The 13,111-nt window shown below is 56.6% G+C and overlaps 2 protein-coding genes and 1 non-coding gene across 3 annotated transcripts; 2 read left to right on the top strand and 1 right to left on the bottom strand.

The window, feature by feature from the left end:
- Positions 1-1,297: 1,297 nt before the first annotated feature.
- On the top strand, positions 1,298-3,757 carry CYME_CMK019C (similar to low affinity potassium transport; Trk2p; the record flags this gene model as incomplete). Its single annotated transcript, XM_005536397.1, has 1 exon — positions 1,298-3,757. The coding sequence occupies one exon, from the start codon at positions 1,298-1,300 to the stop codon at positions 3,755-3,757; it is 2,460 nt and encodes an 819-aa protein (XP_005536454.1).
- Positions 3,758-4,470: 713 nt separating this feature from the next.
- Positions 4,471-6,190, bottom strand: CYME_CMK018T. Its single transcript, XR_002461370.1, has one exon. It is a non-coding gene; the product is annotated as a hypothetical transcript (transcript).
- Positions 6,191-6,423: 233 nt separating this feature from the next.
- Positions 6,424-12,933, top strand: CYME_CMK017C (similar to tuberin; the record flags this gene model as incomplete). The annotated part of the gene is made up of 1 exon (XM_005536396.1): positions 6,424-12,933. The coding sequence occupies one exon, from the start codon at positions 6,424-6,426 to the stop codon at positions 12,931-12,933; it is 6,510 nt and encodes a 2,169-aa protein (XP_005536453.1).
- Between the last annotated feature and the right edge of the window lie 178 nt (positions 12,934-13,111).

Below are 13,111 nucleotides of genomic sequence, written 5' to 3'. Positions count from 1 at the left end.
GGAAAGGAGAAGAACGGGTACATGCACGGGCAGATTAATTCATGATATCTGCAGTGTAACACATCTCTCTTGCAAATCGTTGTGAAGCATCTTCATTCGGGTAACGTATCGAATTCCAGCGCCACAACCTCGAATGACCCCCTCCGAGAAAGACCTCTGAAAACCGCAAAACGAACCAATGATCCCGGAAGCGCTTACTGTTGAACTTCGAATGTCGAGGCTGGACATTTGAAAAAATTGCGAAAAAATAGACACCCAGGAACAGGGCCTGCACTCTAGTGTTACGTTTTAGTACAACGCGGATATAGTGAACCAGTAGACTAACTCAACGCTGTTGCAACTATTGTTCGAGAACGAATATTGAACCAGAGAATGGCGCGCGTGCTGTAAAAAGCGCGCATCTTGGACCCGACAGACTCGATTGTTCGATGTTCTGCTGCTGCACTGGAAATCGCATTCTCCGTATTCAGTGGAAGCAATCTCGCAATTCACTGGAAAATGTTCAAAGATACTCAGGTGACGTGCGCTTTCCCGTAACAGTGTTCTCTAAGCACGCATCTCTTCAACATAATCTCGCGAGACTTGCGGCGGGATCTGTGCTTCAAAACACACAGAGAGCGCAGTCTATCGTGCAACTTGACTGTATACAATGCAAGACGAAACTCTCCGCAAATGCGCAGCAATTAAATTGCGCCTACGAGATAGGTTCAGAACGCAACTCCTGAACGACGGTGAGTTCGCGATCCAAGGAGTCCGATTCTGAGGTTTTCGACCGCCGCTGGTCCAAGAAGTCACGAGCGAGTTTCGTGTAAACGGCAATAAAGGTACCGTGGTGCCATTCCCTCTTTGTATGGCGCTTGCAGCGGTGGCCTAATAGTCCAGCGCTACGGCGAGAGTCCAGGATAGGCACATCCCTCACAAGTTCAGCGCTTGAGTGGATCGAGGGTACACGCCAGCAGATGCTCAGTGCTTGTAGGCTTGCGCTTATTGAACCAACGTCATCCGACGATTTCTGAACAGATCTGACAAAAATAGATATTTTTGGAACAAATAGGTATCTTTAAGTTCTAACTGGTACTCTTGAAGCACGCGGCTTCGATTGCACGACGATCATGTGCGGCTATTCGTGCGGTTAGGCAAGTCTCAGTCAGTTGCGTCGTTTCCACGACACCAGTGAAGCTCTGGAAACTAGTTACGCATACCCTGGACGGTGTTTGGCCTTTCCTTTTCCAGTAACAGTGTAACAAACCTTAAGTTTGGGCCGAAGGGGCCGTTGCTTTTGTAGCCACTGCGCTGCATGGCCCCTACAGAGGACTTCCCTGGTTCCTTAAGTACTGAAGCGGAGGCGGATGTGTCGACGTCACCAAGGCTGGGAAACGGCTCTCTAGCGTCGCACACTATCGCGCAGCCCGGGAGAAGCTCTGACGACACTGAACTGGCAGTGTATACTATTCCTGTAGCCGCTACACCAGGTCCTGGCGGTGGCAGCTACGAGGGCCTCTTTGAAGACCCGCAGGGCGGGTACCGGCTCGACGCTGCGTCGCCGTCGCTCAGAGCACGCGCGCGCTTAAGTCGCACAGAAGGCGTTGCGTACGACTGGTACCCAGACCAGCCTGACCGGGAGTCTATAGGCTATGAAGCGACGTACCAGAGCGGACCTGCGGAAACCGTGCAATCCTCGGGAAGGCCCTACTCGCGGACCGTGGTTATTCCATGGTATCGGCGTTTTATGAGATGGCTTCTCCATAATCTCAATTACCGCTACATCTTTGTTGCCTACGTGGTGTTGATTCCAATTATCGCGGCAGGTGTTGGAGCAGCTATTCTCCATGGGCAAATCGCCTTCATCGACACGTACTACATGGTCGTCTCAGCCTTCACGGAAACGGGTCTCAATTCCGTGAATATGTCGGCCATGAATAATGGGTTTCTTGCACTGCTATTCATCATGATCATCATCGGGAGCCAAATTTTCACCGTTTTTCTGCCGCCACTCATCAAGCGGCGGCTCTACTGGCACTGGTATGGTGCGCTCATCCGCCGAGAGCGCCATCTTCGGTCGGAGCTGTCGCGCCACGCTGCACAAGGCGAGGACGATCTCGGTGCAGACGATGAAGAGAGCATCTATGGCTTGGATGAGAGCATTCATGATCGACCGGTAAGTATTTACGCCAGCCTCTCACAGCTGCATGTGCCGGAGCCGCCAAAGCCCGTACAGAAGGCGAACACGTATGGCGATCCCGAACGTTCGTTATCCTCAGGTCAGGTGAACGTGTATGGTGCAAAACATTCGGGCAATGGAGCCGCTTCGCCGGACATGGTCACAAACCGTTTTCGTGATGGCAGCAGGTTTCTCGCACGAGAGTCAACGATTCACTCCTTAGAGCGAGAAGCTCGCGCCAACTCAATCGGACGCTCGATGTCTCGAGAATTGGCAGGGAGAAGTGTTGTCTACCAGCGGCGAAGCATATGCCTAGAAGGGAACGAATTTGCGCGCAACGCGGTTTTGGAGTTTGAAGCCATGGGCAAACTCATTCTGTTGAACGCCATCTTCTACGTCGGCTTACTAGCGATTTTCTTACCGCTGGTCTTTGCAGCTGTGGTGACCCCGCCGGGTCCCTCTCCAGCGATTGCCCAGAGCGGCGCCACAACGGGTTGGTTTTCAGTGTTCACAAGTGTTTCAGCGCTGCATAACTGTGGTCTCACGCTGCTTAACGCGAGCTTAGCGCCACTTGCCAACCAGCCAGGAGCATTGTTCTTGTTGGGTGTGCTGATCATCATAGGCAACACTGGCCTACCCGTAGCGCTCTACCTGCTGGTCTTGCTCGGGCGTCGTCTGGCACGCGACAAGGCGCCCTGGGAGTACTTGCTGCTTCACGGTCGTAAGTTTTCCATTTTTCTCTTTAATGGCGCCCAAACATTTGTGCTCGGTATCATCCTCGTGATTCTGTTACTTGTTCAATTCATTGCATTTTTAGCGCTGAATCTGGATCGAACCGAGCTCCTAGCCTCCTACTCGGCAGGGAGTTTGGTTTATCTTGGAGCCTTCCAGAGCGTTTGCACCAGAAACGCTGGCTTTCAAGTCGTCAGCTTTCGCGCGATTTCGCCTGCGCTGCTCGTTCTGTATGCAGTTCTGATGTATTTGTCGCCGGTTCCGTATGTGTTGACGCTGCGCACCTCTATGCCTTCGACAGCCTCGCAGAGGAAGCGTGTCGAACCTGCTCAACTCAACGATGCGGCGTACGCTTCGCTGAGTTCCAAGTCTGCAGCAGCGAATGCGGCCGCTGGGGCCGCTCCCGTGCTCCGTGAACTGGGGAAAACCTTCGAGAATTTGCTTGTCTTCGACATTGCTTGGCTTTTCCTAGCGCTTTTTGTCGTCTGCATTGCAGAGAATTACTTGCTTCGCAACTCAATACGCGAGGTTCAAACGCTCGGCACAGTCACGGTTTTCGACATTCTTTTTGAAATCGCTAGCGCCTACGGCAACGTTGGCTACTCTATAGGGGTCAATAACGCAGACTATAGCTTGTCGGGGAAGTTTTCCGTATTTTCGAAACTCGTGATCATCGCGACCATGTACGGTGGGAGGATTCGATCGATTCCGCAGAGCAGCGACGAGGCAGCGCGGTTCCGCTTCGATCGAAATATGATGGATATCACGCAGTCGTCCTTATTGCGTCCGACGTTACATCTGCAGGCGCTGGAACGTCGTCGTTCGCGCTCCATTCAGACCGATCGCTCCGCGTTCAGGAGGTAGCCGCGGAGCCTTCTTGCGCTCGTGAGCGATGCTGGGATGCACGACATGTTGTGTACGTGTGCGCATTTGTCAACTGATGGGAATGCCTCTGCAGCGGTGGTGCACGGGCGACTCACCGGACGCCACGCGGACACGACAGTATGCCGCCTGCGTACCCGCGCTCGGCTCAAGAGGCATGATAAGTGCCCGAGATGACCCTTGCGGGCACATTTCAGCGTTTGGATGCGCTTTGGGGTTGTTTGGTTCGGAGCGGCCTCCAGTGGAGCTCGCTGTATCTTGTGTTGTGTACGGTGTTGGATTGACGATTCGGATGAGGTCTATCGGGGTGCGCGACTGCTGGCGTTCAGCGGAGCTTCAATGTCGACGCCTCTCCAGAGGCTGCTACATCCTTGTCAGATTCAAATGGATCACTGAACTGCTGGCTCTGTTCCCGCCTGGAGATTTTCCCGAGTATGCTTTTGGATGTATACGCTCGAGATTCGACGTGCAGCACGAAGGGCTCACGGATTCATCTGTTCATTCTACTGGTTTCGTTCGTCGTCTTGGAGTCGCTCGTTTGAGGTTGTCTCGCTGGAACTCGAAACGTCAACAGATTAAGGATGATCCATAGCGCCATCCATTCGGGGTTTGTCAAAGTACCGATGCCATCGTCCAGTGTATGGATATAAGATGCAAATGGTCACCGCTTCGCATGCTCGAATTACGCAGTCTTCAAGTTTTCTGTTTAAAGGCAACTAGCTGGCGCACAAATCCGCAACGCTGGATTGACGGTGAAGAGCAGACTCGACATCCTTCCTTGAAGATTTGTTCACAAGTTCATGCCGATATTCACTGAACTTGTCACGCCAAATCATCGATTCCGTTCGAGAGAGAAAATTTCTTCTGTTTGCGGCCGTCGAAGAAACGGCATTCGTCAGTAGCAGCTTAATGCCGGCCAAAGATATGCCCCCAGAGGCTCGCGTATTCTCTTTTTAAATGGAAAAGGTGGTTGACTCGGACTTGTGCTATCGCAGCGATTGCCTGCAAAAGAGAATGCGTCACCGCTTTGCGAGAAGGAGTCGTAGACAGATCGGTTTTTCTCGACTTGTTCTCCGGCCTGAATTTTCCCTCTGGAACTTGTTTCGTCATGGTCAAAATCGCGTTCCAAAACCCCCCTATCGAATGGAAGCGCATACGCTGGCACGTGCACCGGAGAGAGTCCTCGCTGAGCGGATCGACCAGGAGACGCCTCGGACGGAAGCGTACGGAACCAGGCTCGCAAACGCAAGAGGGCATTGAGGGAAATCCTCTGTAGCAGTCAAGGGCGTGTACCGAGCGCCGAAGCAGGCGTTCACGTGCCAAAGGGCGGCGCTCAGAGGAAGCGCAGGAGGTTTAACGGGCGTATAGAAGGTCCTGACCACACGCAAGTGTCACCACTGCGAATGGCGCACCGAGGCTGCATCCAAAGGAGATGAACGTGGCAAGTGAACCGGAGATCGCAGCTATTTGCTGAGCGCGAAATGCGCCAGCAACTGCTGGCAGCTGCGCACTTGGCACAATACCGCTGCCATCAACATCCTTCTACTGCTGACGACGGGGCTGAAGGTAAAGTCGAGACAGGCGTATTCAAAGCCGGAGTTAAGAGCGAGGATGAGGAAGTCGTTCGCGAAGAAGCAAGTACAGGCTGGCCTTGATGATACCCTGGAGGCACCGGAAATGAACCATGTATACCCGAGTGAGCCAAGTGGACCCGTTCCATGTCTGTCTGACATGGGGATATGGTCACCAGACTGAACACAGAGAACAGGTACGATATGACAGCGCGGTTGATCCTGCGATTCTGTCCGTCTGTGTGTGTGTGTGTGAATGTATGTTGAGACTCGCGCAGACGCCAGACGGAGACAGGATGGCTCCGTCACAGGATACCACTGGGGCGGAGCCCGCTCGACGATGAACACATCGGTCGTCGGGGAATCCGCGATTCCAGGACGCCGCATCTCGCGTGTTCGTCGTCGTCACACCCTCTATGAAGAACTAATTCCCGCCACAGCAGTTCCGCGCGCGTCGCAAGGCTGCCTGAGAAAGCAGCTAGGAAAGCCTCCCGCCGGCGGTTCTCAATTGCTTGTCAACTCTTTCGTGCCAAAGTGCGATGTAATTTTCCTTGGTTGATCGATTTCGTTAATCTTTCACCTATAAATCTGAAAAAACTTTCGAGAGGGTACTGCGACTCCGGGTGCAGCGAGCGCTCTCAAACGAACTGGGTAGCGCTCAAGGACCAAAACAGGCAGTGCTAGTTACCCGGTGCACCTTGGACCCACGCCTGACCAATCAGCCTGCACCTGATCCCTGCCACTGGCTTTCCAGATGCCGGCCCGCGGGTCCGTAGCGCTCATTCCTTCCGAGGACTTTTCGTTCCGTGCACGCGCTTCCCCGAAAAGCGGCTGTAGTGTATCTGCGCCAAGATCACGAATTGGCACAGTCGGCGCTGCTGCTGCTGCTGCTGCTGCTTCGTTTACAAAGGCACGCCTGCGGCCGCTTCATCGAGTACCTGCAGCGCTTTCCGGAAAGACTGCGCTTTTGAAGACTTTGGTGTCTCCTCGCAGAGTGTATGCAGGCGAAATGAAATTTCGACGAGACTAAGAGTTGTTGACAAGTCGAATAAAGCGGTGGCTGTAGATGTTGAAGCTATGGATGGAAAGGAACACGCTTCCGTTGGATCGAGTCTCGCTCTTTGGCGGGCTTTCCAGAGAACGCTGGGCCTCGAACCAAGCTCTTCCGAATTTTCAGGATCCCAGCTGGACGGTTCTGCAATGAACGCCGCGACGAGAGCGCCTTTTTCCCATGCTGAACCGAGAAACGGCACGCAAACCGACTCCAAGCTTGAGAGCGCGGTGGACGCCACCACGAGCAGGTCTGCTGGTGTCGACGCGAGTCGCTCGGAGCAACGTGCGTTTGCGACTCGCGAAGTACACGTTCTAGACACGGAATCTTCGCCTGTTTTGACAAGTTCGCCGCACCATGGCACCTCAACGCAGTTAAATCTACCAGCAGCGTCACCGTCCCCAGAACTAGAGCAAATCGCACGAGAGTCGTTGCGAAGCGACAAGAGCCTGGTGCAGGTACTGGGCACTTTGGCAGTAGTGCTCTCCGGTGCGACTCGGGCTCGCAGCTTCGAAACGATGAAGCAGCAGTGGATCCTACTGAGGCATGTAGCACAGACCGAAAGCGGTAGTGACCGAAATGATGACGCAGAGAGGGTGTCACCTGTCTCCGGCAGCTCGACGAGTGCGGAGGCGTCGCACGGGAAACCTGGCATACGCTTGGAATCTTTGACCGCCTGCCTGCACGCGCAGGCGACCTTGTCGCCGGCCCTTTGGCTCGTATCCATCAACTCCGGGGCGACAAGGATACTGACTGCGAAGAATGCGACAAATGTCCTGCCCCCAGCGTTAGTAGGAGAACCACGCAGGGACAGCGACGACAAGAATGCCTGTGAGGTCCACAGAAAATTCTGTGCGCTCGCGAGTGTACTGATTGCGGACCTGAGTGGCACTGCGCGAGCTCACAATGAACAGAAACTAGAGTATGCGGATGATGTAGAGAGCGCTCTTCAGACTGATCTGGAGCTACTGGAGTATCTGTGGGATCGCTGGACCACGGACGACGGGGCGACAGCGAAATACCCAGAAGAGTCCCAGCGCAGACGAGCCGACTCGTCGCCAATGGGGCATCTACTCACGAACCGGATTCAGCAAACTTGGTCCGATGCGGCTGCGCGAGCGCTACGCGGAGCAGATTTGGACAAGATGCTGGATCTGCTCGAAATGCTCGACTGGGCGTGGTTATGTTCTGTTGATATTGATGCAGCCTGTACCGTGGTACACTTAGCCCACTCGATCGGCATTTGCTCTACAGAACGCCGTAGGGAGGCGCGTCGGGATGCTCCCGGCGAGGTGGACGCACGCGCCATGGAATGCCTGGGACAGTGGCTTGTATCCGTACTAGAGCTGCACGCTGCGTTTGCCGGCGGGTTTGATGCACTTCTCACATGTTTGGGGCGCGCTTACGTTTCCCTCCTGTGGACGACCGTCAAGGGGACTGCTCTCGTCAATGGGCGCACCAAGAAATCCCTAACATCCGCTGACTGGACACTGCTCACCCGGCCTGTGGTGATACATGTGTTTGGCGCCTGCTGGAGAGCGCTCACAACTCGGGGAGCACGAATCCATTCGGTTTGTCTCTATACGCAGTGTTGCGAGGTGCTAGGCGCGCTCTGTATCCTCGTCTGCGCTTCGGGTACCGTGCAGCATGTGATTTGGCGGGAATTCGGGCGATGCGTGCACGCGGAATCCGTGTCCGTGCTGGTGCACGCATTAGCGACGGGTGCGTGTCTTTGCGTGTTGCGTGCGCCGAGCGCCGCGCATGCTGCCACTGCGCTTTTCTTGCAGCTTCTGGAGACGCCTTGGGTTTATCGCGTTTTAGAGAGTGCTAGCCGCCTATTAGCAGGTGAAATGTTTCCGGTACCAGCTAGTACTCTTCTGGCTTCTGGCGAGGCTGAGCGTCTACCAGCGTTGTCAAGTTTGCCGGAATCACTGTCGGGAGAATCATACCGCCAGCCTTTTTCCTTTGCCAGTGGTGGCACTGCTGCTCCAGCGACGGAGGCGTTGGGGCGGCAGCATGCCAATATCGAGGCTTCGTGCGGGACACGGCCGAGTGTTGTGGCGAATTCCCCGGAAACCGACGAGATGCTTATCGAAGCGGCTGCGCTCGGTGCAATGCATTGTTTACTGATGACGCTCGCGCAGGGGAGCATCTTTGAAAAGGCTGATGGATTTGCTTTCGCCAGCGCGCTCATCATACGAGTTAGCGAGAGTGCCGCTCAATGGGCAGAAAAATCTCCGTTCTTTACGATGGAGCTGGTCGCAGCGCTTCATCGTCTGGTACGCGTGAGCCACTGTGTTTCGCAGTTTGACGACGGAGCGCTTACGCTCCTGGTCGAAGTGGCCACCCGGGCTCTTCTGCAGAGATTCGGAGATGTTTCGAGTACTGGAATCTCCACCGGAGCCGGCAACGAGCTAATGCTGTGCGGCACCGGCTCGAGAGCGATCCCGACGAGTAGCGTTCGTGCCACAATCGCTCGTTTCGTTCCTTCCAATGATTCGACGGGCACACTTGCTCACAGAATTCAGAGCGACGACTACCGAGCCTCTGCGAACGCGAGTCTCGCAGCCGAAACCGGCGCGATGACCGTCAGAAGCCTGGATGCGGCGCCCGATGTACGCGCACAGTCGACGCCGGAGGCCGGATCCATCGCGGATATGGCCGCGTTTTGGGAGCAAGTCGCACATCGCTTTATTGAATCGGTGCTCGATTATGTTGAACGAACCTCGCCTCAGTCTTTTGGTGATGGCCCAGAGATTCTCTCGTTCCTGGAGAGGGTCGGCCCTCTTACCAGAGTACCAGAGCGTTTGCGAATGCTGGCGCTGCGCGAGCGTCTCGCGCAACCTTTCTTCGGCCTCGAGACATGGGTCGATCGACTTCAGTACGTGCTGACGGTGTACCTACGAGATGAGCCCAGGCAGGCGGTCCGACTGCGAGCAGTGCGGTTTTTCCGCGATACATTTACCGTCTGGAAGGGTCTCTATGCGGATCTGTTTGTGACGGAAGTGGTGCAACCGGTGTTGCTGGGCGCATGGAAGGAGCTGCGTCAGTCCGCACAGAGTCGCCCGTCAACGCCTAGCGAATATGGCTTGGATGCAGAACTCACAGAGGAGCTTGTTCATACAGTGGCGGTTGCGCTGAGTGCCCCAACGAGCTTAGCCGTGTTTGAGCGTTTCGCGCGGGAACTGCTTGATCTGGGCGACGAGGTCCTGACAACCTTGTTGGCTGCTCTCGAGACGTACCTGCGCGAGCACGAGGCGCCACGGGCCTCGGTGCTGTTCGCGCTTCTCACCGATCACTGTCTCGAATGGCGCACTGCGCACGCTGGGTCGCTTGGCGAGAACGACGCCCCAGGCGGGCACGCACAGAGCCGCCGACACCTGTTGGCATTTTGTGGCTTTATCTGCCGACTAAGCAAAGATCTGCCGCACTCACCGTTTCTGCAGTTAGACGGGAAAACGCTTCCGTGTCCGGTACGACTTGGCGATGTGCCGGATGCAAGAGCCGTCTCTGGTGATGGTGAACGCAGCGCCTACTCACTGCCGCCTGGCATAGCCGTGGATACGGCATCAAGCGGGGTCTGGTGTCGCACCGAGCGCACGCGGGGCGCGTCGGTATCAGCGCGAACGGGCGAGGCGCTGGAGCGCCACGCAGACGGAAGCGATGCACCAGCACCGGCAACAGGCGAATCATCCGCTCCCGCTGATCAACCCTCGGTGAAGCCTACGATTCCTGCGCATACGGACGTGTTCGGAGCTGGTGTACTCGTTCCTGTCGCAGCCTGGTACCATCACCTGCTCGGGAGGCTTCTGCATTCTACCATGGACGACGCAGCGTATGCAACGGCAGCACCGCCGGCAGTCGACGGTACTACAGAAGCTTTCCAACCCCCCGAACTGGAGAGCATTATGGCTTGTCTTGTGCATTTGGTCACGGACCCGGGTTTCGGGCCGATTGCGCTGGTGCCGGCGCTGCAGACCTACGACCTGCTGGGTCAGTGGCTCGAGCGCTCGCGGAAGCTCGCCACCGACAAATCTGGTAGCTATCTGAGCTTGGCGGCGCGCCATCTTGCGCTCGAGGTATTGGCTGCGATAACGTTACGAGAGCTGGCCCGCAGCGCACCAATGTCGTGGGCGCAGCACATAGAGCACCTTCTGGATATGGTGATCGCAGAGTTGTATTGGCTTGTGGCGGAAGCCGAGCGTCTGCCTCTGTATCCCCCCATGCTGGATTTCACACTGCGTCTTCTGGTACAGGGCTGGTGCATGGCCAAAGACCGCGAGCCGACGGTGGCTTTACAGTCGATCACTGCGGCGTATTTGGTCGCGCTGCAGGTCTTTGCGGGGCGTCTGGTCGCCGTGTCGGGCGAGCGGCCACGCACATGCGTAGAGCATGCTCGTCACCTGGCGGACTGCGTGAATGAGGCGGCAGCGATCCTGGAGAGCCTTCATGGCGTGGCGCTATGTTTTCGGGAGTTGGTTCCGAGCGCTCAGGCGACTGCACCAGAGACGGGCTCGTTTGTTTGCAGTGATGTGGCGATGCAGGCTGCGCTGTCTCCTCGCGTGCGTTACGCCGATGGCGTTCAGAGCGCTGGCGCTGACCCCGAGTCGGGCTCCGGCCCGGCGGATGTCGGCCTGCTGGCGGCGTTCGAGACGGCCTCCATCGGTGTGGACGGCGGTGTCGTTGCGGGTCTGGCGACGCGACGGAACGCAACCTATGCGCATATCGCCTTCAGCATCGTGATTACGTTGGTGCCTTTGTTTGCACCCACTGGCGCTAGTCTCCAAGGTGCGTCACCAGCAGTCGCTCAGAGCCAGGGCGCCCAGCTACGGCGCCTCGCGATGAGCGCATGGTGCAACTGGGCTTCGCTGGTTCACGATGTCACCGTATTGCGGCCGTATCTGGAGGCCCTGGAAGAGCGCTGCCGAAAACATGGTTGCACCCTGTTCGCCGCAGTTGCCGCTGAATTCACATACTGCTTCGGCGGCGTTCGTCTCGTTGACCGCGGACCGAGTACGCTTCTGGACAAGGCGCTACAACAGGCTCCTTTGGTAGCCAGCTGGGCGCTGGCGGGCACCGACGCACTTCCCGTCGTGATCAACGCCTATCGCAACGGATACGAATTGACCCTGGCGATACGAAGAGTGACCGGATCCAGCCGAATGCAATTGAGGCTGCACGAACCGCCCTGGACTTGGTATCCCGAGCGACGATACGCGACCGAGTCCTCGAGTGCCCGGGCCGCAACTTTTGCAGAAGCGCCTCGAAGGGTCCAGGTGGAGGGCACGGCAGCGGCGTCGACGGATCGGTCGTCCGTTCGATTACCGTTCGCAGCGGAACAGCCGGCTCCATCATCATCATCATCATTATCATCATCTGTTGTTGTTGGTGGCGGTGGTGTTGCTGTTGTTGACAACGCTATACCGACTGAGAAAAGCCCCAATGGTCCGGAGCTTGTCGACTCCGCCGTTGAGAAAAAACTCGATGCACATCTGCGGGGCGTCCTCGCCCAGTTCATGCACAGGCAGCCACTGGAAGCGTGGCGACGCCTTGTACTCGATCGACAGGTCTGGCAGGTGCTCGATCGCATGCCACCAGAGGATATTCATCGTATAGGTCTGATGTACGTGGGCACAGGTCAGCAGACAGAGTCCGAGATTCTTGCAAACGTCGCCGGCGATTCGCAGTACGACGATTTCTGTACGAATCTTGGCGTTTTCCTGAGACTCACGGACCACTGGATGTTTGGCTACACCGGCGGGCTCGATTACAGCGAGCGCCAAGCGGACGGTGCCTTTGCACTCTACTATCGCGACGCCGCTACACAGCTTATCTTCCACACCACTACCCTGATGCCCGCTGAGCTCGGAACGGAAGGAGCTCGACTCGCCACGGATCCTGGCAACTCAGTTCCGGAGCCAGCTGGGACACCAACAAATCCTGCTGTTCGCTTCGCGGCAGCGACCAGAGGATCCTCCTCGGAGCGCAAAAGCCTGATTCGGAAGAAGCGCCACGTCGGGAACGATCACGTCAAGATCTTTTGGTGTGCGCGACGAACCGAGGCTCGGATCGCTGCGACGCCCGATGTCTTGCCTGGTGCATTCAATTCGGTGCACTTTACGATCGCCCCGCTTTCCACTAGGGACGGAAACACCAACGAAGCCGCCGATGGTACCGAATCGTCACTCTTCCTTGCCGAAGCGCACTGGCACCGGAGCGGTATGCCTCGCAGCGGTCCGTGGCGCGTACCCGGACCGTGCATGGTGTGCGGAACGGGAGCAGCTGCGTTCCTGCTGCGACTTGCCGCTATTCATGCGGATACGCTCTGTGGATGCCGCGCTATCGCAGGTTATCGCAGCAGCATGGCGACGAGCTCCGTATCATCGGCACCTGCGCATGGGTCCACGATACCGCTGGCTTCAGCAGCAGGTCTTGCGATCGGCTCTGAGGAGGAGCCCTGGCTCCGTCGGCTCTCGTATATGCAGCACCAGATCGAGCGTCTGTCGGGCGAGTCGTTGCCTCCCGGGACTGGGTAGTTGGCTTGATCGTCAGTGCTTGTCGTCGTCGGGCGCTATCCTCAGTGAAAGTACCGAAACGTATTCGCGCGCACCTCGACGATGTGTCAAGGTGCGCGCGAATACGACCCTCTCATGGCGTTTATCGCTGGGCACTGGTCGCATTGCGCGTGACATATGGGATGTGCGCGGTGCGAAC

Source organism: Cyanidioschyzon merolae, chromosome 11, assembly GCF_000091205.1.
Source record: "Cyanidioschyzon merolae strain 10D DNA, chromosome 11, complete genome".
Taxonomy (NCBI): Eukaryota; Rhodophyta; class Bangiophyceae; order Cyanidiales; family Cyanidiaceae; genus Cyanidioschyzon; species Cyanidioschyzon merolae.
The sequence above is the reverse complement of the archived record's forward strand: the minus strand, read 5'-3'. Positions and strand labels throughout refer to the sequence as shown.